Source organism: Hirundo rustica, chromosome 12, assembly GCF_015227805.2.
Source record: "Hirundo rustica isolate bHirRus1 chromosome 12, bHirRus1.pri.v3, whole genome shotgun sequence".
Classification (NCBI taxonomy): domain Eukaryota; kingdom Metazoa; phylum Chordata; class Aves; order Passeriformes; family Hirundinidae; genus Hirundo; species Hirundo rustica.
In genome coordinates this window covers 19,566,200-19,593,656 of record NC_053461.1, presented here as the reverse complement: position 1 = coordinate 19,593,656, position 27,457 = coordinate 19,566,200, and the positions used below count along the sequence as shown (strand labels likewise).

General features: G+C 51.7%; 1 protein-coding gene across 1 annotated transcript in view; it reads right to left on the bottom strand.

Moving 5' to 3' along the window:
• The window catches only part of ITPR1 (inositol 1,4,5-trisphosphate receptor type 1), a 163,140-nt gene that overhangs the window by 31,731 nt on the left and 103,952 nt on the right, over positions 1 to 27,457 (bottom strand). Inside the window, exons 42-50 of the mRNA XM_058422258.1 lie at positions 25,108 to 25,240; positions 24,311 to 24,501; positions 9,701 to 9,881; positions 8,883 to 9,136; positions 4,976 to 5,176; positions 3,741 to 3,851; positions 2,382 to 2,477; positions 1,804 to 1,926; positions 726 to 830 (exon numbers count right to left, since the gene is read on the bottom strand). Coding sequence (XP_058278241.1) covers positions 726 to 830; positions 1,804 to 1,926; positions 2,382 to 2,477; positions 3,741 to 3,851; positions 4,976 to 5,176; positions 8,883 to 9,136; positions 9,701 to 9,881; positions 24,311 to 24,501; positions 25,108 to 25,240 — 1,395 coding nt within the window. The remainder of the gene's footprint in view (positions 1 to 725; positions 831 to 1,803; positions 1,927 to 2,381; positions 2,478 to 3,740; positions 3,852 to 4,975; positions 5,177 to 8,882; positions 9,137 to 9,700; positions 9,882 to 24,310; positions 24,502 to 25,107; positions 25,241 to 27,457) is intronic.

Below are 27,457 nucleotides of genomic sequence, written 5' to 3'. Positions count from 1 at the left end.
GAAATGTAATTTCCATGCTTTGGTCTTATTCTGGAAGTACTGGCCTTAGCTGGGATTTCCAAGGGGCCCAGAGAATCCTGCACCAAAGCTGGCATGGAATTCAGAGCAATGTGGTGGCCCAATTCAAGGAGGCTGGCAAATTCGAGCCACAGGGAGTACAAAGAATAACAGTTATATCTGTATTGCTTATTAGAGAGTTTTGTGAACTCAAGGGAGCCATGGACTGGTTTGGGTTGGAAGGACCTTAAAGCCCATCCAGTGGGACACCTGGGACACCTTCCACTGTCCCAGGCTGCTCCAAGCAGGCCTGGGACCCTTCCAGGGGTGGGGCAGCCGCAGCTTCTCCAGGAAATCTCCGTATTCATGAACATTTTACTTTTATAAAGCTCTGAGATGGCACACGAGGCCAAACTGTCATCCGAATCCAGAAAGAGCGGCAAAAGCTATCACAAACTTTCTGGATTCAGCAACAGCACCGGCCAAAATGTAACAGAAGCGAAGCCACACTTCCTCCTGCCAAGAGAGCTCTGCTCAGCTCCATCCCCGAGCCCACACATGACAGCTCGGGAATAGCTCCCCCCGCCACTGCCAGGGAATTAAAGAAATAACTCCGTGTTCTGTACCGCAGACAAGAGTCCGCACACAGGCAGGCAGGGCCAGGAGAGCAGCACGAACAACGCCCCGGGGCTGCACTGCCTGCTGCTCCCCCAGCAGGGCTCCCCTACCTCGATCTGCGCCGTGTGCTTGGCGTAGAACTCCAGCGCCTCGTCCCCCTCGATCTGACCCCCTGGCTTCAGCATGTTCTGCAGCTCTTTGTTGTGACGAGCCAACTAAAATAAAGGAATGCACAGGGAGTGGGAGACACCAGATGTCTCTCTGCGATATTAGATTTCTGATTTTTTGGCATAAAAAAAGAAATAGTACGCAGTCAGCTGCTAGGAAAGGGCAAAGTTGACAGAAGGCTTGTTCTGTTCCAACCAGACACCCTGCAGCTCTATTTTGGGAGCAAGTCAGAATGATTCAAATATGTATTTCCTTAATGCCAGTGTTGTACTCCTCTCTTCTCCCACCCTTTGCCTGGAATCTTTCTGATCACACAGAAATTCCCATTCGCTCTCTGTCCTTCCACACCACCCTAACCCAAAGGCGTGCTCATCACCCAAGGATCCAGGCAGGGATAAGGAGAAAACCTGCATCAGCTGAGCAGCAGATGTACAGAGCACCGCTCCAAGGATGCTGCTGGGTGCTCCAAATTCACCCTGCAGCACAGCGAGGCTCTGTCTGCTCAGATGCTGGAGGAACAAGAAGTCTCCAGTGCAGTGAGAGATGTGGCACCAGTACGTGAGGTAGATACAGACACGTTTTTCTCCCCTTTGGTTTTTTACCTTTCAAGCACACGTTGTGTCAATACAATGGCTCTGCTTGGCTCCAGCACAGAGAGAAATGTGGCAAGGACCGAGATTTCTGATTACACTTTAATTGATCTGTGAGTAGAATTTCTTTGGGAGTATAAAGTAACCTTTGATACAGCTGAAAAATAATACACTGCTGCTTCAGTGCTGCCAAGAATTGAGCCACGTGTCCTCAGGAACTCGGTCCAGAGCCTGCCTGCTTCCCACTACAAAAGAAATTTCCCCAAAATTTTCTTCTATCATACTATTTTTGTTTCTGATCAAAATTCGGATTTGCCCTGATAACAAGGGAACGAGCAGTGAGTCAGTCTCAGAGATAAGCCATGAAAACAGTTCCAGGGAAAGGCAGACTCTGGCTTTTACCAGTTTGTGGCTCGTGGTGAAACTCTACCTGATGAGCCAAGATATAAATGTTGTGTCCCACGTTCCTGGGGGACGCCGCGACATCCTCCCCGTTCTCTCCATCCTCAAACTCCACTTCTCCCTGCAGATAAGCCTTCTTGATCACTTCCACCTGGAGAAGGAGACAGGGGCAAGGAGAGGAGGCTCAGGCAAAGGGTGGAAGCTGCTGAGGGCAGCGCGCCCTCGGCACTCCCAGGGCCGGGAATGGGAGCGGAGCAGGGATGTTCAAAGGGAGGTCAGAGGCTTTCTCAGCGTCCAGGATAAACTGAACTCAGCCTCAGCCCGGCTCACTGGCACAACAAACTGAGCCTGACGTTTCCCTGGGGCCAGCATACTCCAGGCCACCCTCTCTGCACCTGTGCCACGGTGTGACCCCGGCTCCAAGGCAGCCCCGAGCGCTGGGACAAGTCAACGCTGCCTCGGATCTCCTGGGTGTGTTTTCATCAGTTCACGTTAACCAGCCCCAGAACCCTGCTGTGGCTTACTGCACAGCTCTTGGGGCTCAAGGAGCTGTCACTTCTCTGTCTGCTGTGCCAAGGAGCAGCCAGGAGTGATCCAGGGACTCACCAGCTCCTTGGGCCTCATGTTGTAGAGGATCCTCTCAGCGTTCTCGCTGTCGTGCCTGCTCTCCATGATGGCCAGGAGCAGCTTGGAAGCGTTGTTCTGAGGGGAGGAACAGCAGTGGAATCACTGCCAGGAGCCAGAACGTGAGGGTGCCCAGCTTGAGTGGCACCACTGTGCTGCCAGCAGGGCTCCAGGGACACGGGTCCCACTGCAGGCGGATCGTGCCAGCCAGCCCAGGGCTCGCACAGCCTCACCTCACCAAGCCCTCCCTCTCCTCCAATTACCGACCTATACAACTGAACAGCAATTTTTAGCAGTTTATTCCCCAAATCCTGCTTATTGAGAGACATCAAATTAACCCCAGCCAAGGTTTACATTCCTAAGAACACTGCCGTTTCGTGCTCGTGTTGTTTTGGTTTAAAGATTCTGCAGCATCACCGCGGGCTCAGAGCTCCCAAATGGTGCAGCTCAGCTCTGCTGAAGATGCTGCTGATTAAATCAAGGGACAGCCAGGGCTGAAGACAGACGTGCTTTGCTGCTTTTAACTGAAATCACTCTGCAGTCTGCTCACGCCAAGGAACACAGGGAGGAAATGGGAAACTACCACAAGGCACCAGACTACTTTAATACGAACAATTAAGATTAAAATCCATCATGCTTGACAATAAAACCCAATAAAAGTATTTAATTTTGAAGTATAATGCTAATCGAGTCTAAGAGCATTTTTTATTTACAAGAATAAAAAACCCACATCACCCATAATAATGGTGTGAGTCGGCAACGGAAAACAAGGAGACACTGCAGTGTCAGTCAGGGCAGTAAGTCAGGAAATATTTCTCAAGCACAGGCTGAAGCAAGAGTGCTCTGGGACTGCTGTTGCTAGAGGGGAAGCTGCTCCTGCCTTTTTGTGTTTTGAAACCAGCACCAGGGCTAATTATTTCGGCACTAATACGGGCAGCCCTAAAGAATTGTTGATGATTTGATGTCAACAGATTAAACACCACCAATAAAGCATTAGGAAAGTAGTTACAACACGAGAAATTTCACTTCCCTTGCCCACATAAAAGCTCAGCAACAACAGAACAGTTTTCATCAGCTTCAGATTTTTTACAGGAAATTTTAGGATTCCTCAGCACATTCTGAGTGCCTGCAACCCCCTCTGAGAACTGGTGGCTCCATGTCACCGTTTAAAAGATGAACTACCTGCCACACACAATCTTTGGGCACTGCCTGCAGCTCACTGGTGGATATAATTTTTGGGCACTTAGGAATATTGGGATACGATAAACACCCACAGAATTCCAACAGTGGAATTATGCTTTATCTCACTGCTAACGTGCTTCTCACGGAGCGTTCACTTGCCTTCAGCTCCAGCACCAGGTCCATCCTCTTCTTTCCCAGAGGGTTGATGTCATTGAGGATTAACGCTGTGATGATGTCAATGCCGTTGGACTCATGAGTAGCAATGCAGTTCTGTCCAAAGAAAAGTCATCAGGCTTCACTAACTGCCTGCACTACAAACACAGCCCGGGCTGGTGACCCTGCCAGAGCAGCAGAGTCCCCTCTGTCGTCACCTCGCGGGCTGCCCGAGATGGAAAACTGCACAGAGAGCTCCAGGCAGCGCAACAACAACAACAAAAGGTTCAGGAGTTTTGTTCTGAGCTTTTCCTCTCCTCAGCCACGGTCCTACCGGAGCCCCCAGCCTCAGGAAGCACCAAGAAGCACAGCTGATAAATGAAGCACTTCCATGCCAAAGCCTGCAGGCTGGAGGAACAGTGTTTCACCGAGATTAGGGAGAGTTTTCTTTACTATAAACGTGCCACTCAACACCTACTTCAGTGCTGCCTACACAAAGAAGGGGAATTTCCATAACCTCCTGCCCGGCCTTCAGCCCTGCTTTTGGAATGGTCTGTAATCTCAAATGTGCAAACAGCAGCTCGCTGGCTTCAAAATCCAGGCACAGCCCTGCCCTGCCGTTCAACTGCACACCCAGAACACCCACAGGGTTTTATTCCACCTGATGCACAGAGCAGAGGGACACTGACCATCCTCCCAGGCGTGCACAGCCTCACACATTCTGTGCAGAGACAAGGAAGACAGAAAAGCCACAGTCCTGCCCTTCAGGACAACGGTGTGGTTCAGTTAATACGGAAATGGAGGGAATAAGCAGAAACCGGCACAGGGTGCCCAGAGCAGCTGTGCCTGCCCCTGGATCCCTGGCAGTGCCAGGTTGGACTCTGGGGACAGCCTGGGACAGTGGGAGGTGTCCTTGCCATGGCAGGGGTGGCACTGGATGATATTTAAGGCCCCTTCCAACCCAAACCATTCTGGGATTATATAAAGTACAGAAATTCCCCACTCTCCCTGCCCAGTCTAATGCAGATCTCAGCAAAGCAGAAATACTTCGACTGCTTTGAGTGCTTCAGCTCCTCAGAGGAGGCCCTGAGAAAGACAAGTTGCTTATGAGGAGTTTATAAAGGAAGAAAAAAAACTCCTCCAACTCGTGGGACAAGTAAAGTGGGCAGTGTTATAAGACAACAGCAGAGCTGGGGCCCAGGGAGAGAGGGAGATGCACTCCACAGCTCTGGAGTCATTACCTGGTTCTCATGGCAGGGCCCCTGACAGTACTCAGTCAAACTTTCCAGCGTCTGGTTGATCAGTGCCACGTTTTTCTCATTTATGTACAGACCCAGAAGTCCAAGTCCCCCAGTTGTGCTGCCACAGATGCAGTCCAGGAACTGCAGCGTCTCACACACCAGGTTGTAGTTTGTCTTGTTGTTCTGGCAGCGTAGGAAATTCTGCGAGGAGAGTGTCAGAGCCACAAGAGGGGGGAAAAAAGAAAAAAAAAAATCATACAAAATGCTGTTTGGCTGACAGTATTTATTAAGCTCATCCATCCCCAATTCCACTGCATGCTGGATTGCTTTGGTTCACTGCACAAGCACTTTAAGCCTCTTTCCAGGGCTTATTTGCAACGTGCTGCTCTCCTGAGCAGCTTGCTGGCTACAGCACTAAACTGAGTGCATGCCATGAACACAGAGATCCATCAGAGCCTGACACACCCAGCACGGAACAGGCACTCCTGGAAGCTCTCTGGAGCCTGGAAGCTTCACTCCACCTGCTGCACCTCCCTGCCAAGCATCACCCAAGGCTCCCTCCTCCCAGACCCCTCTCACAGCAGCTCCACCTGCACAAGAGGGACCTGAGTGCACACCTCGAAGGAAGGTGCCCGAAAATGGAATTCTCTCCACTGCGTTTCTTTCCAGGTAATTACTGGGATCCCTGCTTGAAGCTGCTGATTAGGAGCAGCTCCTCTAACGGAAAGCCGGATTTGCCGCCGTGGATTTAACAGCTTTCTGCTCTCCTATATCCCAAATGGAAAAAAAAAAGCACCAAACCCACCCAAAACCGAAGGACAACTAACGAAAACCAATCTTCCAGTGACTCAGATGCTGTTTGCCACTGCATCCCCAGCAGTGCTGCAAAGATTAGCAGCCACTACCACTCGCTTTTCCTTGAAGTTTCAGCAGGAAAACCTCTTATTTAGCTTAATTCTAGCAGGTACCAACAATTCCAGGGCAAAGAAGCCCTCAGAGGAACAGGAGCCCTGGGAGTACGGAGCCAGCAGGGTCTTTCCTGCCAGCCCAGAGAGCAGCACTGGGCCCTGGCTGTCTCTGCCTGAGTCAGACTAATGAGCCTTTTGAGGCAAACAGGGGGAGAAATTGCAGATTCAATGGAAGGCGAAGCTAAAAAAGGAAAACGCCGTCTATGAACGCAGACTAAAGGTGACAGTGATTCAGCACATTTCAGCTGATTGCTCATTTAGTATCCAGACTTCTGATTAACTTGTCGGAATGTAAAAAAGGTTGATCCTACAGAAATCGGAGCTCGTGCCTTCCCTCCAGGAAAAAAAAAAAAACCGAAAAAACAAAAAAACCAACAAAATGAAAGGATAACGCCCAAAGTGAGGAAGTAAAATGCTCCCTGGCTGCAGCACAGCATTTGGTCTGGTTACAGCTAAGCTTGTACCTGAGCTGCTTGATCCACGGCCAGTAAGGAGAGGAGAGGAATGAGGCACAAGAGGCAGGAGGACACGGGTTAGGCTAAAACAAGGGGAAGGAAAAAACTGTAGAAAACAAACCCCTGCTGCACTGTGAGAAACTGCCCCAGGGAGTGTCTGCTGCTGTCTCAGCCAGGACAGAGCCAACTCTTCATTTTCAGTCGCAGGCTGGGGAGTGGGAACACAACCCTGCTGTGCCGGGTGTCCCACTGCTCCGTGGGAACGACCCCGAGCTGCGACAGCCCCTGCACCAGCAGCCAGGGGCAGATTCAGCTACAACACGTGGGAACCCTGCATCCACCCCTTCACCCCAGCCCCTGCATTCCTCTGGAGAAGGCGCTGCAGCTCCTGCAGCCCCACGGGGCTGTGGAACAGCACCCACACGGAGTAAACCGCGGCTGGGTCTGGGAAGGGCAGGGCTGACTGATCAGAGGGCACAGCACTGCAGCTGCCTGAGCAGCCCAGAGACCTCCTCCTCCTCGGCACAGCAGCTCCTCCAGCGCTTCCCTGTGTTTGCACATCAGCTCCCGCAGCTGCCTGGAGAGGCTCGGTGTGCCCAGAGCGCTCCTGCACCAGGCAGGTGATCCCAGCTCGCTCCTCACTCAACTATAAAGCGCAATTCTGGGACACACACACACAGAGCTTCCTGGAGAGCCCTTCCCTGATCCTTCAGGCAGCACTGGCACAACTGCAGGGAGCTCAGCTACATGTACCAGCTGCAGACAGCAAGATTTTGGAGGATCAGACACTTCTGCCTTCCCTTTGGGGCTGAGGGAGAAGGACAAACCTCGAGGCAGGCAGGCAGCAAGAGGATTACACCGGAAAAATTGTTCTACCCTTTTCTTTGGTGGTTTTTTTTTTGGTTAAAAAAAAGAAAGAAATCCCTTTCTTTCTCTCAGAGCTGACTACAGCTACCTGCTGTTTGGGAAATCTAATTGTTCAGGATGGGGAAGACCTCAGGCCAAGTTTCTGCTCTGGCTGGAATTCAAGAGTGCTCCTATAGCTGTGGGTGCCTCGCCAAAGGCAGCAGCGGATCCTGTGCGTGCGGTCTGGAATCGTGCCACGGGAACCGACACCGCCAGCGGCAGGAAAATCCTCTGACAAAGCACACATCAAAGGGCTCTTCTTTAGAATGAGAGGAAGGCTGATGTATATAAGCTGGGCACTCCGAGACGCTCCCAGAACTCCACGATCCCACCTGCTGCTGGGGCATTCCCGCTCAGAGGAAGCGAGCTGGCAGCACTGCAGAGCTCGCAGGGTCCCGCGCTCCTGCCGCCCAGGGAACAATGGGCAATCAAGGCAATTATTGCTCTTTATGAGAGCATTTAGCACATTGTGCAGCTCCTCCATCTCAATCCAGCAGTGCTGAACAAAAATCATCTGAACTGCAGCCCCTTTGTAAGGGGGAGCCTGCTCCAGGGTCCCTGGAATTCTCCAAACACAGGGCAGCACAGGACACCGAGGCTGCCAGGACCTTTGGACACTGCCAACTGCAAACCCTGTCACAAGGCAGCTGGAGCAGAGCCTGGCCTGCTCTCTCCACATCCCCCATCAGGTGTGTGCACACATGGTGGGAGACCCTGAGCCCTCTCCTCTGCAGCCTGACCTCTCCCAGCTCCCCCTGCCTCCCCCTGCCCATCAGATGCTCCAGTGCCATGGGCAGCCTGGACTCTGGAGCCCAGGACTGAGCCAGAATTCCACACAGAGCCCAGGGCACACAGCCTGTTGAAATGCACGTCCAGCTTGTTTGGATGCTTCCCATCCCAACTCTCCACCAAGGGTAAGACTCCCTTGCTCCAGACCTCACCAGGGTCTCGGGGATGGAGGGGTGCTGAAGGCCAGTCCTTCCCTAAGGGGCAAGGTGGAGGTGACTCTGAGCTCCCTGACCTTCGCCATGTCCTCTGCCCCATTCCACAGCAAACCCACCTCTGCCTACCTCCTCCTGTGTGGACACAACCAAGAAATCCTTCTCATTGCCCTTCCTGCCCCCAGCAGATTCACCTTCAGCTCAGGCTTTCCTGACACCCTCACTAGGCACACAAACAGCTCTCAGAAAATCCAGGAGAACCTGGCAAAGTTAAGCTTCAAGGCTGCTGGAACCAAAGTCCCAATGCTCTCTTCGTCTTCCTACATGACTTTTCTTTCTTTCCCTCCCCTCTCAAAAGCAAATCAGTAACTTCACAGCACAACACTTGCCTGCTTTCAACATACACTTTTTAGAAGCCCCAAGAAGTGTCGATTCCACCACCCCTTATGCACCTCTCAAAGACCACTGCATAACTGGATCTGCTCCTATCAGCCCAGCAAGGTGTAAGTACTTTTTTCTGGATTAACCTCAACATCAAAGAGAATAATTGGTCCCACAATCCATTTTAAAGGGCCTGGGATTAGGGACAGTGGTGTGGCGGCAGCGAATGCGCACGGCTGCCCGGCACCAGCGGTACCTGCAGATCCCGGTTGTGGTTTTCACAGAGCAGCTGCAGGAAGCGCAGGATGGGCTGCATGATGGAGATGACAGCGCTCATCTCCAGCTCATCTTTGCCCTTGTCTGCCGCAGCCTGGGCTCCCTCTCCTGCCGAGTAGTGCTCCTCGGGGTCGGCCTCTCTCCGGTAGGTGTTGTACGCCTTGCGCGTGGCCGCGGACGCCTCCAGCAGCTGCTCCCGCACCTCCTCTGTGATCTGGGTCATGGGCTCCCTCACTGCAACACACCGGGACACATCTCCCTAAGGGAGGCTGGATAAATGGGTCAGGGAATCTGCCCACACCCTCCCCCGGCAGCTTCACCCGCGGGCCCCGCTGCTGAGCGGCAGCTCTTTGGTGAGCGCGTTCAGCGTGGGCGAGGGGCACGCTCCGCACCGCGTACACCGACCACAGCAGGGTTATAAGCCTGGGCGTTAATGGGTTAGGGCGCACACATCCAGCAGGAGTCATGGTAAAAGGACCTGCTTTGGAACAGAATTAGGATTTCTTCACTTTGTTAGAGAAGGCACCGACCACAACCCACGGCCTGGGGTTGTTACTAGGGGTTTGGGCAGCTTGTCGCGAGCCAAGGCAGCAGAGTCTCAGCTCAGGAAGACTTTTCCTCATTTCAATAGCACAACCTCACAGACGGATGAAGAGGGGATGAAGCTCTCAAAATCCCGAGCCTGGGCACCACTGATCTCTGAACTTTGCTCTGTGGGATCAGAGCATTATTGCATCAGTGGAAATGAGTTCAGAACATGCTCCCTGTCAGTTCAGAAGGGAAATGACTAGGGATTACCTCTTTTCCTGTTGGGGACATCTCTGTCCGAGTCGTCATCTTTCTTTTTGTTTCCTAAGTCACTGGTGTTGACTGTGACAGTTGCCTTGATTTCTTGCTGCGCCACTTTCATGCGATCGTAAAAAACCTTAAAGAACTTCTCCGATTTCTTATCTTCCGTCAGTCGGCAGAAGAAGGAGTGCTGCAAGAGAAGAGGAACAGCATCTGTGTCTCCACACCCAGGTCTGAATCCAGACAATTCCACCTTTCTGCACTGTGTGGTGTCCTGCAGGACTGGGTGCTTCTTTAGTTGTCAGGAGGCTGAAACTCAGAGCAATGGAAACTTGCAGTTTATTGTGAGGCAGCCCCAGTGTCCCAGCTTTGATAAGACCCTCATTAACAACTTCAAATACAGATTTAAACAGAAGTGAGGGCAATAAATCACACCAGCCCAATACATTTGGGCAGAACACCTCACTCCCAACCAAGGGAGATAAGGTAAGTACCAGGAATTGAGGTAAGGAGAAGGGAATTCCCTATAATTTGATCCTGAGTTCAGAAACAATAGGGTACGAGCAAAATAGAGGGGGAGGAGAACTGTCCTGCCTTCCCACCCTCAAATCCTAGGGACTGTGACTCACAGCTCTAATCACAGTCCAAAAATGGACAAACAGGGCAATGCCGTGAGGGACATCTCGTGCTGAGCTTCCCCTGCCCTGCCTGCAGCAGGCTCCTTAAAACTCCTTCTAGATCCCACTCCAGTATATCTTTAACTGACAGAAAAACTCAAAAGCACTGATTACTTTTAAGAAGGTTTACTGCTCTTCTTCCGCACATATGTGCACGGAGACTGAGAGTTCTCCCTAAAATCGAGGAGAATACAAATCATGCACAGGTCAAGAAGGAGCCAACACAGTGAGCGATCAGACAACTCTTGATGAAACCAATATGCTGTTACATAAATCAGGACCAGAGCTTAAACACGACTGAAGGATGAACTTGTAAGTGGGTCACCTTATGCAGAGCATTATGAAATTAGTTAGCATTCTGCAGCGGCTCGCCATCCAACAGCTTTACATGATGAATAGGAATGAAGCCTGATTTATTGAAAAAACAAATTAAAATGGGAACAGCAATATATCCTGCCCGCTCTGCTGCGGAGCACACGGGGCCGTGGCTGCTCCTGCCTTTGATCACTCCGCAGCAGCTGCACCGAGAACACACCGAGTGACTTTGAACGCTCCCAGAGCTGTGGCTTTGATTACAGGAAGAGCAGGAGCGTGGCTATTTAAAGAACGTGGTCAATATGCACGAGATATCCCTCCCACCCGCCCTCAGCACCTCAGGTAAACTCTGAAGATTGTGTTTATTTGTAGCGATTAACAGAGAGGAGAACAACCCAGGACAGACATCCCGAATCCAGTGACACCAGCAGCCTCTCCTGACACCCACCCAGGGAATCCAGCAAAGCTCAGGGGTCACAGCACTCTGTGCCCTCTGCCCCACCACTGCTGGGCCCTGTGATGTGCCACAGGGTGATCTGGGTGCCAAATTCACTTATTAGCACTGGTACAGGAAAAATAAAATATCCAAGAGTTTCTATCAACAATTCAAATGCTTTCTCATAACGTTTTCCCACCGTTTTTAACGGAAAGAGTTGGAGTGTATCTGACTTGGATCAGATACACTCAAGGAATTCTTCTTGAAGGGGGTGAGGCTGGCCAACAAGCCCTCCATAACCGGGTGGTTGAGGCAGCCAAGCCTGAACTAACTCTGTGACTCGGTGGCCACGAGGACAGAGAGAGAAGAGTTTATATCTAAGGAGCATCTTGCAGATTTCACTCTACCAAAACTACAAATAACAGCGAGTTACAGGCAGACCAGCAGGAACCGCAGACTCTAGAAAGGCCAGGCACTTTCTGAAAACTCTGGTTTGTGAGGCAGCGATGGCCATGACCTGGCTGTCACATCTGCACAGCCCAGACTGGAGGAGTTCCCCCGTGATGAAGCCGTGCTGAAGGATGCCTTTTTTTAATGAACCACACTAAAGAAATACCTTTTATGAGAGTAATTACTACTTGCTGACAGACTTGATTTTTTGTTGTCTTTTCAAGCTCCTTCACTGAGTTTCCACTGCACTTCAGAGAAAAGGACCCAAATGAAAGGAGCATTTCCAGTAAAGCTTTTTGTGCATGCTGTGCATACGCTGAAGGGGTGCCACCAAATGATTGTTTCACTTTAGGTCAGGATGCCTCACACCTTCACACATATGAATCAACCACATGCCAAAGCTCCCAAAGAAACTGTATTTTAAGAGGTGTGAACTTGCGAGTTGCGCTCGAGCAGGTAACGGGTGGTGATAATTGTGACAGAAACCCTAAAATCTTATTTACAGATATAGCCTCAAAGCAGAAAGTGGAGAAATCTCCCTTTTTAAAACAGAAATCGAGTGGCCATTTTAGAGCACCGTCTGCTGGGGTCCTGGCTTGTGTACAGACACCGTGGAACCACAGGCTGCTGAAAGAGCAAGCGAGGAGGAACAGCCAACCTCCACACTCCTGGGGGATTCTGAGGAAGGGAGCTTTAAACAGCCTGGCACTGCAGCATCTGACACCAGCCACCCCTGAGGATCCATCATCATCACACGGGGGTCTGGGAGCTCCTAAAATCCCACTGCAGGCAGGGAAATGTGTCCCATAAAGAACCAGTACCGGCTGTTCCAGTATGGAAAAGCTGTCTCAGAGGTACTGGAGACACGGGCAGCGAAGGCCATTTGTGACAAGGGGAAAGGTTTCTCACTGCCAGAGGGCAGGGTTAGATGGGATTTTAGGGAAGTAATCCTTCCCTGTGAGGAGGGGGAGGCCCTGGCTCAGGTGCCCAGAGAAGCTGTGGCTGTCCTGGATCCCTGGCAGTGTCCAAGGCCAGGCTGGAGCACTCTGGGCTGGTGGAAGGTGTCCCTGCCCATGGCAGACAGTTGGAAGCAGATGACATTTAAGGTCCCTTCCAACCCAAAGCATTCTGGCATTCCCAAAGTGCTGAACTCACACACTGTGTAACTGCATTTTCTTTCAACCTTGCGTTTTTAATCCCTGTTAAGTCCTCGCCCCTGGACAGGAGCCACAGCAGCCCGTGAGCTTTGCCCCATGAACTCAGGCTCAGTGAAGAGCCTGACAAGTGCCCACAGCTCAGGGAAGGCCAGCAGATCCCCAGAGCACAGCAACCTCCCCAGCAAACGAGCCGCGGCCGCTCCGAGGCGACAGCGCCGAGGTAACGGGATGGAAATTAATTACACTGCGACGGTAATTAATTACACAGGCACACAAGGAAACCCAGACCCAGCCCACGTGACAGGCACGAGTGTCTGACACTCGCTGTGAGCAAGGACATCACCACAGAGCTCCCCGTGGTTTTTAAGGAGGGAGCAACCACCTCCAGCACACGTTCGTTGTTTGGAGGGGATGGAAGGAGAACCCAGCACAGAGCAACTGATCACACCAGCTACCAGGAAACCTGAGTGACTTCCTTTCCTCTCCACCCCCAGCTCTGCCCCAAAGGAATTCCAGGCAGAAGCCTCCTGCACAGCAGGACATGCCCCTTATACCTTCCAGGGAACCCCCTCGAGACCAAAGCGGGGCAGTACGGAAATCCCAGCATCACCTACGACTTCATCTCCTGCTCCACACCACACCTGGCAGAAGAAAAGCTGCAAATCCACAGACGGAGTTCTCTGGAAAAGAAACTGAAGGCCAAATTTCAATTGCAGCACCTTGACCAGCCACAGCCCTGCCCACCCTGGTGCACCAGCAGCTCCTCGAGCTCCCTCACCAACTCAGCCTGTGTTTAATGTGGTTTTTTGAGAAAAGAATCCTGTCTTGTTCGAGCAAGTGTCAGAGATTATGAACTGTCTGTTCCAGTGGTTAACAACTGTTAGAAACATGTGGTTAAGCCCTTTTTCATGCCACTAACTTCCAGTCACGGATATTTTTTTTTAAGTTTGTGTCTCTTCTGTAGTTATTCCCAGGAACTTGGTCTCCTCTTCCCTTCTGACTATTTACATACTCTGTGAAATGTTTACCTAATGTTTCGTGCTAAACTGAAAATACCATTTTTGCTTGCTGACTTTTTATTCAGCGTTAATATCATTTTCTGTGGTGGATATTTTTTGGCATGTTCTTAAATACTGCAAATCATTAACAAGCTGGACTGTAGAACCCCATTAAAAAAAAAAAAAAAAATTGGCAAAGAACAGGCACATTTCCTGGCATTAACATTTAATTCTAAGACCTCTGACATATGTAATATATAAAATTTCTAATGATGAGTGGAAGAGAAGCTCAGCTCACTCCCCAGCAGTTCAGGGAGGTGGGATTACGGAGGCAGGATAACCACAGGGCAGGGACAAATGCTCCTTAACGTGTCTCTCATAGCAGCAGTCAGTAACAAATTGGATTTTAGCCAGCAGAACTGACATCTGTCCTGTGGAGAGCGAAACCACACAGCACAGCGGTGTGTACCTTTGTGTAAGGTGTACAGAGGACAGACCCAGGCAACTAATCCACTATAAATGTAACTAATCCACAGAAAATTCAATGATAAGCGAGCTCGTACCCGGTGTAGGATTGTTAAATGGGAAAAAACCCCCAAAAACCACCAGGCAGCAACTGAAGGCAGCCCATTTCTAGCTCTTGCCTCTGAAATCCTTGCCAGTTTGGGCTGTGTGTGCTGTCCCCTCACTGGGGACACCTTCCCCTACCCTGGCACCCGGCTGTGCCCGCCAAGAAAAGGAACGACAGCTGGATTGCTTCTCCTGGAACAGCTCGACGTTGCACCCCAGGCTCGTTCCGGGCTGGGCTGTCTGCCCCTGCGGGACGCAGCAGCAAGCCCTGGGCTCCAGCAGGCTCTGCCCAGCTGTGCTTGCTCCCCACGAGGGCTGGCCTGGCCCGGGGCGGCCTCGGCTGCAGGAGCCGCTCCGAGGTTGGGAGCTCCGCGCCCTCCCAAAGCCGCTTCCTCAGCCACCGAGCCCTGCCAGAGCATCCCGGCACGTCCCGAAGAATTCCCCAGCAAAACGGGCTTCTGATGAGCAGGAAACCAGGGCAAGCTGCGTCCCAGCAAACGCCTCGCCAATTAAAGCAAAGCCGCCGTCTCCTTCCCCGTCCCTCTAACGCCAGCGAACAGAAAACACCCCGTGAACTTGGCCAGCCGGGGAGAGCGCAGAGAGGAAAGTCCCTCCAGAAGGAGGAGAAAGCGCAGCGATCTGGCTTCAGCTCAGGACATTTTATTCCAGCACTAGAGAGAAATCACTGCAGGGACCTCAGCTCGCCCGGGTTATCCGGCCAGGCTGCCAGCACGAGCTAATGCAAAACTTGTGTGCTGCTTCATCTCTGCAGGAAGAGTTTGCCACCCCCAGACGAGTTCTTAGAGCTGGGCTACTTCAAACAAGCCACATTTTAAGGAGAACGGCACTAACACAAGCACCGAATTAAGCACAAGTGCCAGCCCTCTACATTCTGCCTAAACATATTGCGAGGGCTTCCACTGCAGAAAATTCCAACCTAACTCTGCTTTCAGTCCCTCCTCATTGATTTATTTTAAATATCGCTAATCTCTCAATCTCTCTCAATCTCTTACGTCCTGGCTCGCTGCAGATCCATCACTTTGGGCACGAGTGATGGATATCATTAGTCTTGCATAGCTTAAGGAAATGGCAGCTGAAATATTTCACACTGAACATACTTCACAGTTTGAAATAAACCCATAAGGAAAATCTGCCAGAACACCTCAATTGCCTGGGTTTTTTTTGCAAACTGTAAAATAAACTTCGTCCTGAAAGCAGAAGGAGGACTTCCCAGCTCTGTTTTCCACAAATAAGACAAACTCTTGCTGCCATGGGGATTCACCCTCCACCCTGCACAGCTCTGCTCTTTGCTGGGGGTTCTGCCCACCTTATGGGGAAATATTTTCTGGGGGTGATGAGTGCACAGAGCCTGACCTGTGGAAGTGCTTGCCTGTCCCAACCAGCTTTAAATGAGACCAGCAGCACAACTACACCAGGAAGAGCCCTTGTATCCTACCGCTGCACCCAAATTCTTGATACAACTCAAAGTCATTTCACAGAAGCAGCAAAAACAAACCTCATGCAGAGACAGCTCCCTCACCTCCTTCCAGAGCCAGCACGAGCCCTTGCAGGGATGAGGTGACAGTGGGGAACAACAGGCACAAACATCCCTGTGGGGTCTGGGCTCACAGACGGCCTCGGGAGCCTGGGGGATTCAGGGTCTGCCCTGCTGTCAGCACAGAGCTGATCTGGGTTCCTGCTGCCTCCCTGAGGGAACACACAGCGCTGGGTCACTCAGCCCAGCCGTGGCAGGAGCAGGGATCCCATCACTGCCCATGGCAGGAGCGGGGATCCCATTATTCCCTGTGGCAGGAGCGGGGATCCCATTATTGCCCATGGCAGGAGTGGGGATCCCATTATTCCCTGTGGCAGGAGTGGGGATCCCATTATTCCCTGTGGCAGGAGCGGGGATCCCATTATTCCCCGTGGCAGGAGTGGGGATCCCATTATTCCCTGTGGCGGGAGCAGGGATCCCATTATTCCCTGTGGCAGGAGCGGGGATCCCATTATTCCCCATGGCAGGAATGGGGATCCCATTATTCCCCATGGCAGGAGCGGGGATCCCATTATTCCCCATGGCAGGAGCGGGGATCCCATTATTCCCCGTGGCAGGAGCGGGGATCCCATTATTGCCCGTGGCAGGAGCGGGGATCCCATTATTCCCCGTGGCAGGAGCGGGGATCCCATTATTCCCCGTGGCAGGAGCGGGGATCCCATTATTGCCCGTGGCAGGAGCAGGGATCCCATTATTCCCCGTGGCAGGAGCGGGGATCCCATTATTCCCCGTGGCAGGAGCGGGGATCCCATTATTCCCCGTGGCAGGAGCAGGGATCCCATTATTCCCCGTGGCAGGAGCGGGGATCCCATTATTCCCCATGGCAGGAGCGGGGATCCCATTATTCCCTGTGGCAGGAGCAGGGATCCCATTATTCCCTGTGGCAGGAGCGGGGATCCCATTATTCCCCGTGGCAGGAGCGGGGATCCCATTATTCCCCGTGGCAGGAGCAGGGATCCCATTACTCCCTGTGGCAGGAGTGGGGATCCCATTATTCCCCATGGCAGGAATGGGGATCCCATTATTCCCTGTGGCAGGAGCAGGGATCCCATTCCCCATGGCAGGAGCGGGGATCCCATTCGCTATGGCAGGAGCGGGGATCCCATTATTCCCCGTGGCAGGAGCAGGGATCCCATTCCCTGTGGCAGGAGTGGGGATCCCATTCCCCGTGGCAGGAACATGGACCCCACTTCCCCACCAAATTGGCAAGTGCTGCGTAGGTGTGAGAAACAAGGAAGTCTGCAGACTCCCCAAAAGAGGAAAAAAAAAAAAAGTGTAATATCTCCTTGAGAGACAGAGGAATTAAAGAAAACCATAGCAACAAGTCAGTCCACCTACCCAAACCACCCACCCACCACCAGCTCCATTTGCTGACGCACTTCAAAAACAAGCTGGCTCCTACCCGCTCTGGAAGGTGAGCAAGCCCTGAGAGCTCATTAAATTCCCTTCTCAGCTACTCTTGTGTGCCTGCAGCTAGTGAGCAAGTGGGATATAAATAGAAGTTATATAACAGAGCTTTGTTGATTCCTGTGCTTACCAAAAAAAAAAAAAAAAAAAAGGCAGCATGACCTTGTTTTGCTGAATAGCTTTGCCTCTGCCTGCTCGGGGAGGACTTTAATCCTGCTAGGGATCATCTTGAAAGTTGATGTTGGGCCTGGATCCCATGGAGAGGAATTGGGGGAATTACTGATTTACCTTCCCTGCTCCTTGCAGGACCAGGATCCCAGTGGAATGCTGAGAGGATTGCCACACAGCAGGTGGTACCCGACCACGAACAACACAAGGCCACCAGGACGCAGCTGAACCCTGAGGCAGCGCCTCTTCTCCTTTTCTTCCACCTACACTGCTCCACCGCGCAGATGGGCACCTCAGAGTCCAGCAGAAAACTTCCCTTTGGGAAAAGAGACTGCAAGACGTCCTGCTCCAGGAATACTGACGGCCCAAACACAGCTCAGGAAGCAGCAGGAGCTGCAGCTCAGGTGGGAAGATGGGGGAGACGAGGTGGCACCGTTACAATCCAACCTCATCCACCCCCAGTCTCGCCCGTGCAGCCCAGTGCTCCCAGTGGAAATGCAATCTCCTCTGCAGGAAGGATTCCTCACACCGCATTTTCAGTGGGGCTGGGTCGTTTTGAGCAGGGTGGCATCCAGCAGCTGAGGGACACTGAGACTTCAGCGTGCTCAAAACACTAAAATACACAGGGAGGAGATGGGTGTGGAGCAGCAGAGCATCAGGACAGAGGTTCCTCGTGGCTACTGCAGGTCCTGTGCCCTCTCTGGAAGCCAGCTCCACCGTCAAGAAGGTCAGGATTTGCACAAGGTTTCCCTTCTGTAGTGGGCTCTTTCAGAAAAGGACAAGATCTCTGCCCACAGTTGATGATGCAGGTCCCTATCAATGTTGGTTTTTTTTTCATGTCATGTTCGTAACATACCCAGATTATTTTTAAAAAATGGTGTATTCTACCTTGAGGAAAAACACATTAAAACAGTGAAAGACACAGGTAGGTGATTGTTTAACACGTGCCAAGGGCTTGCTGGTTGTGCACTGATTTCCTAAACAGGTATCATTAAAACAATGTAAAAAGAGATAGAACATCCTGCATCACAGAATTCTATTTTGTTAGAAACAAACAGAAAATTTAACACTTGTTTTACCAATGATAAAAAGCCTTCAAGTGCTATTTGCAGAAGTTAGTGACCCAAAGACATTCTTGCCTCTGCAGCCTTTGCCACCACATACAATTGTCTGCGCTCGCTGACATCTCTGACTGCTGCAAATCTTGCAAGAAATAAATCTGCTTTTAAAAGTCCAAACCGCAAATTAAAGCACCATTGTGTCCCTAAGCCAACATTTTACCCCACCAGTACTCCTGTAATGTCTTGCAGAGTTTTCCCCCCATTTTGCAGGGCGGTTGCAGCCACATAAAAAGAGAAACAAAGTGTTCCTGCAACCAAATAGGACATTTTGGTCACGGTATTTCACAGCCAGTATTACAATGAGTTCAAGGATGTAAATTTGTCTTGAAGGGTCTGCTCTCCCAAGGGCTGTGTCTGACCAGCACCAGGGGCTGGTAGCCCCCAGCTCTGGGCTTCCCTGGGTCCCCCAAGTGCCAGAAACACAAAGAACTGGACAGCTCTGGATTCAATTCCTTTTGTGCATCAATCCTGCCATTATGCAACAACTGTCCATCATCTCTGGACAGTCTGGGGCACAGAAGAGGAGACCACAATTCACCCTGGTGGAGTTTCCTCACCGGTGGCAAGGCATGAGGAGAAATGTTGAGAAATGTCAACAGAGTCCAAGTGCAGAGCAAGACGGGGCTGGGATGGGAGAGCTGTGTGAGTCCAGGCCAGAATTTCCTACCAAACCTGACTGAGGAGGAGCTGGCTGCTGGGATTTCTGCATCCACGGCACCTGCTCCAGGGACAGCACAGCCACAGCCCCTAGCCCCAGGGTGCACTCAAGGGAGGGCACAGGGATCCTCTGGGGAGGCTCAGCCAAGCAGCTCTGGAAGTTCAAACAGCTCAAAACCACAAGCTTTTTGCACTGTCACATCTCAGAGGAGCCCCACACGCCGTGGTGAGCCCAAGGCACCATTCCATGCAGCACTGATTCACTCTTGCCATGCTTTGATGGACCACAGCTCTCCAGTTTACCACCACCAGAGCATCGGTGCTGCCTTGAGCCAGGGTGGCCCCTGGTCCTCACCCCATCCCCAGCTGCTGGGGGACAGAGGGCTGTGGAGAACATCCCATCATCATCCTCAGCTGCTGGGGGACAGAGGGCTGTGGAGAACAGCCCATCATCATCCTCAGCTGCTGGGGGACAGAGGGCTGTGGAGAACATCCCCTCACCGTCCACTGCAGGACAGAGAGCTGTGGAGCACATCCCAACATCATCCACTGCAGGACAGAGAGCTGTGGAGCACATCCCAACATCATCCACTGCAGGACAGAGAGCTGTGGAGCACATCCCAACATCATCCACTGCAGGACAGAGAGCTGTGGAGCACATCCCACCACCACCCACAGCAGGACAGAAGGCTGTGGAGCACATCCCACCACCACCCTCTGCACAAGAGCAGCAACTCTGCTCAGATTCCTTAAATCCAGGAGCAAACCCCACCTCTTTCCTGAAAGCCAAGCACCTTTTCCCCATGTGCTAACCCCCATCCTCCGTGGGTGCAGCCCACCTAGGGGACAGCAATGGACCAAGGAGAACAGAGGCACCATCGCCCTCTGAAGTGGCAGACAAATGTGCATCGTGTCACCTTGGGGCAGCGCTTAAAAACTGCCTGGAACAACCGATGTCATCAACCTCATTTCACCTTCCCCTGCTGAAAGCACCAACGTGTGTGTGTGGGTAATTTGTCACGCAGGCTGACTTTTGAGAAGATCCCTAATTAAAGGAGCAGAGTCTCCGTGGAGAGGCGTTATGTAAGGGACTTGACTTGCCATTAACTTCCACCGACCGAGGAAACCCAAAACTCGGCCGAGGTGAGGCGGAGTAACGGCACAGGGGATTTTTCTTTAGCAGAGGAGAGGCGAGCGTTGCAGGACGAGGCCTCAGCAATTCCCCGCGCCGTCACTCGCTTGCCGTGCCGGAGCAGAGCCTGGCTGCGCTGACACGCGTGTGGGAAGGGACCCAGCCTCCATCCCTTCCCAAGGAGACGCAGCTCCGAGCGTCGGCAGCCACCAGGGCATTCCCTGCTCTGGAGAAGGGAGCCCAGGGCAGCAGCCAGGCGCCGGCACCCGGGGAGCAGGGCAGGCTCAGCCCTCAGGCTCTGGGGCAGAGCGTGGGGCACCCCCAGGGCTGCTCAGAACCGCTGAGCCAGCGCTCCCCAGGGGGACGCTCAGGGTTATATAAATTAATAAAGGGCTCGATGTAATTCGCAGCTCAGCGAGCTGCAGCGTTTGTCAAGTTAATTTGTTGTCTGGTGCTGACCCCATGGTGCCACCTCTGCTTCTGTCTCTGTGCAAACGAGGGCAGGCTTCCCACCGAGGCGGAGCGAGCGGCTCAGCAGGCACAGCCAGCACGAGGTCACCACCATCCTGCTCCCAAAGAACCTGACAGCGCTTCTAAGCTTATTCCAAAAGCTAAAGCCCAGAAAGTTTCCACCCAGAGAGCTGGAAGCGGACAAAGACCTTCCCAGAAGAGCTCATTTGCCACATCCACATTCAGCCCTGCAGCGAAACGCGGAGCAGCGTGGGATTCAGTGCCACACACCACCAGCTCAGCTCCTTCCCGAGGTGAATCAGGAGTGTTTTCTCTTGTCCTGCTTCTCCCCCACATTCATTTTCCTAACAATACAATTAAAAAAAAAAAAATCCCTCCCACCAATTACAATAAGGAACGTTTTGAGATTTGCCTTTCTGCTGGAGCTGGCAACCACCTACTTTGCCTACCCTTAATACTGGCCCTGCCTGTACCTAATGAAACAGCAACACCTCTTGCAGTTATCCCTTCCCAGCATCCTGGGGATCTGTTCTCCCACTGAAGCTCATGGGAGTTACCCGGGAACTCCCATTATTAACCGTATTACAATCATCACGTGCAAGTTCCTGTGTGTTGGTACAAACCCTCTGCTTCACTTCGGGCGGAATCAATTTCCCGTGTGAAAACCTGAAGTTAAGAAAATGCCATGCAGGGGTGACACATTCCTGGCTTTGCTGCCAAAGAGCCTTTTTTACATAACCTGTCCCTATCCCACCACTTTCCTATTCTCAAAGGCCTGTAGATAGATGGAGGCAATTAAAGTTCAGTAGAAATTATTCAAACGGAGCACAGAACAAGCTTGTTTGGAACACTATCAATCAAATAACCAAAAAAAAAATTGTGAAATGAAAATAAACTCTGTTAGACCTCAAAGACAAAGCTGGCTGGTTTGGCTAGGTCAAATTGCCCAATGACAAATGCATCTAATGTAAAATGAACACGGTTACTAGTCCAGAGACTGAGGATAACTCTTCCAGTGGCACTTGCTGGAAACTGCAGAAGAACCGCAGAAACTCCATTCCACAGGTTGCAGAGGGTGCCAAGCCCCACCTGCCCAGCCTGCAGAACTTACCAAAGAACATTAGAGAAAGACTGGGATAAAACACAAGGAAAGTATCAGGTTAATTTTCCCACCTGCATCTCTTTTTCCACAAGCAGCCGAATTTTGCAGCGTGTTCTGTAAAAACGAGTTCCTGCGAAGGGGAGCCCATCACTTCGCTGCTCACCGTAAATCTTCGCTGTGTCACAGCCAAAGGCTGCTGTACAAAACCCATCAAGCTCTGCAGATTAGCAAGTACCCACACAGCTCCCCTGAACAGCTGGGCTGCACCCAGGGCCCTCTGCATTGTGAGCCATCCTTCCTACGTGGAGACAGCAAAGCTCGATTACGTGAGTTCACTGTCTCAGGATACCAGTTTAACTTGGCCATCACATCACTCAGCAATTACCCTGGGAGATACAGCCCTGAATTAATGATTTTACTAAAGAGCAAGCCTCCACCTTCGCTCTGATTCCCAGTGTGCAGCCAGCTGTTCTCCCAGAAGTTCAGCGTTGTGGTTGGTGTTCTCCCCACTGGAGTTTCTCCTGACTCGGCTCTCTGAGAGCTCAGAGTGCTGAGGACGTGCTGTTCCTGACTGCCAAGGTCCCCGTGTGCTGGAGCCACTGCAAGGCACCAGAAAACTCTTTCCCTGACACCAGGAGTTTAACCAGCGTGGAGGAAAGCCACAGAACACATCTATACACTGATTATGCTCCTTTTTTTGCCTTTTGCTACGAAGTCCATGGAGCGTTCTAGCAAGGAATCTCCACATCCCAACCGCTCCACGCGATATTTTCAAAAACATCCCGTTCGTGCTTTGCATGCATGAGTAAGAGCTGCAGGGTGTGTCCAAGCCCTCAGAGCTCACAGCATTAGCTGCAGGCATCACAAGTCATTTGGTTCCTAAAACATTCTGTACTTAAAAGCAGCCCACACTCCAGCAGAGCCCCCTCCCAGCCCATCCCATCCCGCCGGAGCACGCACACGCACCCAGGGACTGCTGGCTGCCCGGAGCACGTCCCACTGACACCTGCCAAGCACTTATTCCTGAGTGGGAAAGGAGATGGAAAACAGCCACTCTGGGCTGTGGAAGCACATCTGTAGAGGCTGGAATGCAGCAGGACCTGGCAGCAGCGCAGGGTGTGGGGTGGAAGCGCCACTGCCCTGAGAGCTGTCCCTCATTCCTGACCGCAGGGGTATTCCACAACCTCCCAGCTCTGGGTTACAGACAGCAAATGTAAACTAAACGACCTCCCTTTTGGGCAAAAAGGTGTCTTTGGAGATGGACTGCAGATTTTCCTGTTGGTTTTCGGTGGGTGAGCTAAGGAATCTGCTTCCAACACGGATTTGTGCACAGCGGGAAGTGACTCGGCTCAATCCTTTAGCGCTGAGGTCCAGCACAAGCAAAGGATCTCCCCACATCAGGCTGGTGCAGCTTGTTTTTCCTCCCAGCATGAGAGTGCGAGGTTACCTGAGGCCCCCTGAGAGCTGTAAAGATGAAAGCTCAGCTTCCTCTACACTAGAGAAGAGCAGGAAATCCAAAGGAGTGACTGTCCCCCAGGAATATTAATCCTGTCATTGCAGTTTAAGGTGACACAGGATTTTCAACACTCAATTCCCACTTTATCCTTCGGAAAGAAGTTTCATTCCAGAGCTTATACACAGGGGATTAATGAGGGTACTGATTACAGAGACAGAGGGAAGGAGCCCAGAGACATTCCCTGTTCTCTCAAGGGAAGGTTGCACGGACACAGGAGGGGCTGCTCTAGGGATCTACTGTGTATTTCAACCACAGTTACCAATTATAACTGGTCAGGACTCAGCCCCACAGACAGCCTGCAAACACAACACGTGCAGAACTAAACAAAGAAAATATCACAGATTCAATCATCTTTGTATGGGAGTTTTGCTGGAATAAGGTTTTACTTCCCTTTTGGAAGAACGTAAGAGCTCGCTGGTATGTGTTCATTAACCCACACCAGGGACAATTTTCTTTTAGGGCAATCTAAACCTTATTGAAAACACAGAAAGGAAGAACAGTGAGATTGCTGGAGAGCTGTGGTGGTCTGGAGTTTACCACAAACTTATTTCAAATCGCAGTCTGAAATTTAATGGCTCACTGTAAAAGTCTCTGAGCACGCTGCAGTTGCTTAAGTTATTTGTAAGAGCAGTCAATACCTTACCTACAAAGCTGTTTTATTACACATTCCTCTGTATTGCCCCTGGGAAAACACCTCAAGTACCCAAACATTTGCTAAGTTCACTTTTGCACGGCAGACACCAACATTTCCCTTAATTACAGGTCAAAGATCATTCAGATCATTTCCCCTCCCGCCTCCTTAACCCTCTCCAATTTCCTGCGTTTCACAGAAACATTTCCCTTCCCGACACGGCTCAGTCCCAAGATGGAGTTTTCCATTTCCCTACCTGTATCGTGGTGTTCCCACCTTCCAGCAGGGCAATGGCCAGCAGGATGCTCTCGTGGAAGACTCTGTCGCTGGTGGCATTCATGATGAGATCTATGACCAGGTTGGAAGCACCTTCTTTATCCAGGTGGCACTGGACATCTGCCAGGCTCATCTCCCCTCGGCTCATGGAGCTTGACCCAGAGCTTCCTCCTGTGAAGGTGACCACGAGACACAGGTTGGACTGAGCCCACGGGGATGGCAAGGCCAGGCGGGACAGGGCTCAGAGCAACCTGAGACAGCAAAAGGTGTTCCTGCCCATGGCAGGGGGTGGGACAGGATGAGTTTTAAGGTCCCTTTCAACCCAACCCATTCTGTGATTCCATTAGTGACTTTTTTTAGCAACTGCTTCAAGTTAAATAAATTCCACTGTATAACTGACTTCAAATGGAATCTTTGCCCATCCCACCCCACGATTCCTGCAATACCACGAAGTGGTTTTCTTTCAGGAATGGTTAATCACCTGACGTCCTTAGGGGCACACATCCAAATATGACATTGATCAGGATTTCTAGCTACATTCACTCAAAGCAATGTCACAAACATCAGTCCAACCCCAGGCGGTCACTGAGAAGCGCAAAGAGCTCCGTCTGCCCGCTCTGCTCCCAACTGCAGTCACCCACGCGGACGGTTCTTCTCTTCTTGGGAGCTCGCAGACAAAACCGCGATGGGAAACGTCCCGACTCCAGCTGCGGGGGGCTGATTTGTCAGGAGCACCGATTCCCAGAGCAGGGAGGGGCCGAGCAGAGCGTGTCCTACCTCCCGGGCCGGCCTTGCCGGAGCCGCCGGCGGACAGGGGCCCGTTGCCGAAGGTGGTGAGGCTCTCGCGCCGCCCAGCCGCGCGCACGTTGCCGTAGTAGCGGTTCACCAAAACCTGCCTCAGGGCCTCGCCCTGGATGCAAAGAGCAGAAGGAAATCACGATGGGAGCTCCACGAACAAGCCAACCACCCACGCTCGTTCGTTGGCAGCAGGGCTGCCGTTATCAGACCCTTCTGGTGGCGAGGGAGGGGGGATGAAACCCTGGAGAGCTGGAAAAATCCACTGAGCAGCTCCTGATGTGCTGGGGCAGGCTGGGACACCGGAGGGGTCTCATGGGGATCAATAATATTTTGGGTTCCCCCATGCAGCACAGAGACAGCTGCAGCTCAGATTCCGCGTGAAGCTTTCTAGACAGATTTAATTTTCCGACAATTTTGTTTTAATGAAGTTCTATTGTCTCGGTCTTAAACGCAAAGGGGTTGCATCTGTGCAGCGCCAACACAAAATCAAGAGGTGGATTAGAGGAACATTAGAACTGGTTTTAAGGAACAATTGAATCTCCTCGCACCTCTCCTGTTTTGCCATCCCACCAACCCTGCAGGGCTGTGCTCCGCCATCCCCCCACCAGCAGCTGACATAATCCAGCAGCTGCTGAGCGGAAAGCTGAGCAATCCTGCTGGATCCCGGCTCTTTGCTCCCTGCTGGCAGCTGCCTGAGCCACGCCAGCCCTCCCATCCCATCCCATCCCATCCCATCCCACTGCACGGGGCAGGTCCTCACACAACCCCAAATCCCGGAGCACCGGGAGCCCCGGCACAGCCCCAATGGAGATCCAACACCTCCGGGTGGAATGCCACCCCACTGCTGTCACTTCAGCCTTCACAGGAATTCCCAGGCATCTGGGGAGCTGGACAAAGCTGGCAGCACTGCCAGCACACAAACACCGCACGGGGGTCAAGGGATTTTTGTAAGGTCTTTGTGCACAAAGGAGAACTTTGTGATTATTGTCACTGGGAGCTCCTGCCCTGCTAATGGCAGCGTGGCTACAGCAGCACCAGCCTGGGACAGTGCTGCAGAGGGCAGGGGAGGGCTTTTCTGGGGATTCAGAAAATAAATAATAATGATTTTAAAAAAATCAATTTAGCAAAAAATAATTTCGTATTAAAAATATGTCCAATGCACTAGAGCATCTTATCTTTAACTCCATTCACAAAACATGTGCTCGTCACTGATCTACTGATTTTCAGTTGTATTTCAAATGAAATTGGTTGTCTGTCTATAGATTCAAGATGCCATTTAATACATTAGCTGTCATAAAAGTGAAGTCTTACTTTCTAAACTTTCACAGGAGGCCTTTAAAACACAAACAAGTAAATGGAACAACAGAAACGTGCATTAACTGGCTTGTAGAGAACTCCAGCCCTGCTGCAGTCCCACTGGTTTTTTGGCACGCACAGAAGTCACTTCAAGAGATCCTTATAACCCAAAAGAAAAAAAGACAAAAGCTTGTCCGATAATTAAGTTCTTAACCAAATTTCAGAAATCACTTCCACAGGGAGAAGCCCAACACATCCCTGAGCTGGTGAGGGATCTCTGCCCTCCCCACAGGGCTGGGGCTCAAGTCAGGGCTCCCAGTGCCACCCTGTCACCACAGCCCAGCAGCTCAGAAACGGCTCCTGTGGATTATCGGTGTCAAAGCTGCAGCACGGGAGCTGCATTTTATGGGATCAGATGGGGAGGGAGCAAGTGTCAGGGAACAGGATGTAAAACAAACACAAAGCCAGTGCTCCAACCAGCTGCTTCCAAAAGCTCCCAAACAACAGAAACAAAAAAAGAAAAGGAAAATTCCTGTGCAAGCAACAGTGGAAGGAGATGAGCACTTCTCCAAGGGGCACATGCTTCCCATCACCGCTTGGGCCAAAGAGTAAACGTGTGGGAGAGGCAGGAGAGAGCTCAGGAGCTCCAGCAAACCCTGTCCTGGAGGAGCTCCTGCAACTGCAGCGACATGAGAGCGTGCAGTACTCGAGGCAGTGCTTTGTCCACCTCCCTGCTCCCACTCTGGCAGGTAAGGGAGGCTACACGACAGAACAAGGCCAAGCCCGACAAAAAAACCCCCTGAACTACATCTTCCTTGTACATGTGCACCAATTAGAAAGGCAACTTGACACCCAGATGGGCCCTAGGACACAAATGGCTACAAGGGAGCACTCACATCACCTCTTTCCTCCTCTGGTGAGCTAACTGGCAGCCACAGTGTCAACTGGCATTTAAACCAGTGATTTCTACTACTTACTACCAAGATAACACACATCCAGCCTCGAGAAGAGCTGCTCAGCAAACTCCACCTTG